Source organism: Arachis ipaensis, chromosome B2, assembly GCF_059453495.1.
Source record: "Arachis ipaensis isolate K30076 ecotype BB chromosome B2, ASM5945349v1, whole genome shotgun sequence".
In the NCBI taxonomy this organism is placed as follows: Eukaryota; Viridiplantae; Streptophyta; class Magnoliopsida; order Fabales; family Fabaceae; genus Arachis; species Arachis ipaensis.
The window spans coordinates 77,679,902-77,683,622 of NC_142437.1; the positions used below are offsets into that span (position 1 = coordinate 77,679,902).

The following is a 3,721-nucleotide window of genomic DNA, read 5'->3' on the forward strand; positions in this document are numbered from 1 at the left end:
TCCCACCAAGAAAAAGTATTTGGATAAAACCAGGGAACTGCTTGGACAACTCGGGGAATATAAGATCCACCACATACCCCGCGAAATGCTACAAAACCCGTCAATCTCGGAAGAGGACAAAGTCCTAGCCATAACAAGTCAGGATCAAGGATAGATGACCCCATAATTAACTACCTCAAAATAGAAACACTCCCCACAGACGAAAAGGAGGCAAAGAGGTTAAAACGGGAGGCACAATACTACACTATCATAAACAACACCCTATACAAAAGAGGGATTTCAATACCATTATTAAAATGTGTGCTGACCTCCAACACAAGGGAAGTCTTAGAGGAAGTACACAGTGGCATTTGTGGAAATCATCTCGGAGCACAGGCTCTTACCAAAAAAGTACTCCGGACGGGATTTTATTGGCCAACTCTACAAAAGGAAGCAATAGAGTTTGTAAAGACATGTCCACCATGCCAGAAACATGCCAACTTTCACATCGCCCCGCCAGAAGAGCTCATCAGTGTAACCTCACCTTGGCCATTTGCAAAATGGGGACTCGATCTTCTCGGACCCTTTCCCCAGGGATCGGGACAAGTTAAATTCCTCATAGTAGGGGTAGACTATTTCACAAAGTGGATCAAGGCAGAACCCCTAGCCAACGCCACTGCTCAAAGAAGCCGAAAATTCCTATATATGAACATTGTCACAAGGTTCGGGGTTCCATACTCCATCACCACAGACAATGGCACCCGATTCATAGATGCAGGCTTCAGAAAATTAGTAGCCGACTTGAACATAAAGCACCAGTTCACCTCCGTCGAACATCCCCAAGCCAATGGACAAGCCGAAGCTGCTAACAAAGTTATATTGGCCGGGTTAAAACGGAGGTTATAAGACGCAAAGGGAGCTTGGGCCGAAGAACTTCCACAAGTCCTATGGGCATATCGAACGACGCCGTATTCAACCACAAAGAAATCACCCTACCGGTTAGCATACGGAATGGAAGCAATGATCCCAGTAGAGATTGAGGAAGGGTCGCCTAGAGTGGTCCATTACAATGAAGAAGCCAACTCCCAACTTCAAAGGGAAGAGCTCGACCTACTTCCTGAAATCCAAGAAAGAGCTCGGATCAGGGAAGAAGCACTAAAACGACGAATGGCTTCCAGATATAATCAAAAAGTAGTGCCAAGAGGTTTCACTAAGAACGATCTCATCCTAATCCGAAATTATATTGGAACAACTCGACCCGGAGAAGGAAAGCTGGCAGCAAACTGGAAAAGACCCTACCGAGTCATAGAAGTACTTGGGAAGGGCTACTACAGACTATCCGAACTCAACGAACGAGAACTTCCTAGGTCGTGGCACGCCTGCAACCTAAGAAGGTACTATAGTTAGAAGGTAAAAGATCTCATCATAGGATGCACTCTTTTTCCTGAAAAGGTTTTTTAATGAGGCACCAAGTTGAGATCTAGAAATTATCCGAATCAAAAGGATAAAAACCCTACATGTACATATTTTCATTTTTCATTTTAAATAAAATATATTAGACGTTCTACAAGTTTTCAAGACGTATTAATCTGGAACATTCATCGTCCGATTATAAAGTGACAGATTGGCAGAAAGTGAAACAAATTCACTGCACAATCACGATAAAGACCAACAGAGAGGAAAACCAAATTCATCTAAAGGTCGACCAAACGAGGATTTAATCCACCTTCCACAAATCGGCAAAGATGAAAACAGAATAATGCAAGAAGTTATCGAAAGTGATCTGGAGAAAGGACCTGACGAGGTCCTAATGGATTGCTAAATAATAACTTAAAAGACTGGCCGACGTTAAGAAGTCGGACCAAGTCAAACCAAGTTATAAGTAAACCCTGGAAAGAGGTCTAGCCAACCCTATAAAAGAGGATTACTTTAACTTAGAAGAGCACGACATGACGAAGTCGGCCTAAAAACATGAAAGTTATAAAAGTAATCCCTGAAAGAGACCTGAACAAGGTCCAAGAAAGAGGATTACAAAATAACTCAAAAGGGCCCGACACGAAGAAGTTAGCCCAAAACATAAAATTTATAGAAGTAATCCCTGAAAGAGACCTGAACAAGGTCCAAGAAAGAGGATTATAAAAATAACTTAGAAGGGCACGACATGACGAAGTCGGCCCAAAAACACGAAAGTTATAAAAGTAATCCCTGAAAGAGACCTGAACAAGGTCCAAGAAAGAGGATTACAAAATAACTAAAAAGGGCCCGACACGAAGAAGTCGGCCCAAAACATAAAATTATAGAAGTAATCCCTGAAAGAAACTTGAACAAAAGTCCAAGAAAGAGGATTAAAAAATAACTAAATACGACATAACGATGACAGGAAGGACCCGAAATGATGAAGTCGGCCCACATAAAAGTGCGAAAGCTACACTTGGCAGAGACCTCACAAAAGGTCCACACAAAACAGGATTTTTAGCCTCAAAAGAATCAAAGCCACAAGCTTAAAGGAGGTCGAACAACAAGGCTCCAACATTCTCAAAACCCAGAAAGATGTCAAGTCAAGCGCAAATAAGCATGATATAAAAATGCGAAGTTATAACAAGTTTCAGAGGCCACCAAAATCTGCCCCAAAAGCTTGGAAGCTACTTTTTTTTTCAAAATAAAGTTTCTAAACAAGCAACTAAGAAGTGTCAATAGCTAGCAAAACATTAATAAAGAGTTTAAAAGCCCACAAGCCGGGCAATATACACAAACAGATATGAAATTCAGTCAAACATCAGAAGGCTTCTCGGTAGCTTCAGTACAAGGTGAAGGAGGACGAGCCTGGAGAGGCACTGCATCCACTGTACCATCGTCCCTATTCAGAATTTGGCAATCAGGATCTAATTTTGGATGAACGACCCCAGACGGAGGAACTGTGGAAGTCGACACTTTGGCATCAGGCGCAGAGAGAGGTCCGACATCATCATCATCCGGGTCGTCGGGGATAATCTTACCATCCCTCACAATATTGTCCAAGCTGAAGAGAGTAAGGTCAACCTCAGGAGCAAGAACTTGAACCTGCTCCTTCAGGTTCTCATAAGCAGCATTTACGCTGCCAACAAGGTGACCTTGGAGCTCGGAGTAATCAACCCGGGCAGACTCCAACTCCTCCCTCAGACGCATCACCTCCCGATAGGATGTGACATAACTGTCTTTATGCCTCAATGCAGTGCCCTCGGCCAACCTCACAGAAGCCGCCAGGGCAGGAGAGCTAGCCTTTTCGTTTTTCAGCTCCTTCTCCAGTTTGGCTATTTTAACTTCAAGCTCCTCTTTCAGGTCCTTCATCCAATCGAACTCCTGTTTAGCCTCCTCCATGAAGGCTTTGGTAGTGTGAAGGGAAAGATTTTGGGCAATCCGATACAGGGCAGCTCCCATATATGCCATCTTAATGCTACTCCGAGTTATAAAATCTAAATGGCGAAGGAGTGATACATCATCTATGGGGAGGGCACCATAACGACCGATTTGTTGATCAACAAACTCCACCGCATCGAAGTCAGGAGCACCAAGGTTGAAAGGCTCAATTATTTTTTGTTTCTTGTTGGGAGGAGCACCAGAAGTAGCGACAAAAGTCTGTGGAAGGTCGGCCAGACGAACCCGAGGAGTGGGGATCACCTTCCTCGGCCCAGGAGAACTCGGCACGGGCGGCTTCACCGGAACTTGAGAAGATCCCTCTCCTGTCACCTTGGCCGAGATATTT

The 3,721-nt window shown here is 43.8% G+C and overlaps 1 protein-coding gene across 1 annotated transcript; it reads right to left on the reverse strand.

The window, feature by feature from the left end:
• Positions 1 to 2,748: 2,748 nt before the first annotated feature.
• LOC148574487 (uncharacterized) lies at positions 2,749 to 3,306 on the reverse strand. The gene has a single exon (XM_088504463.1). It carries the CDS (start codon positions 3,304 to 3,306, stop codon positions 2,749 to 2,751), a length of 558 nt encoding a protein of 185 aa, XP_088360589.1.
• Positions 3,307 to 3,721: the final 415 nt, after the last annotated feature.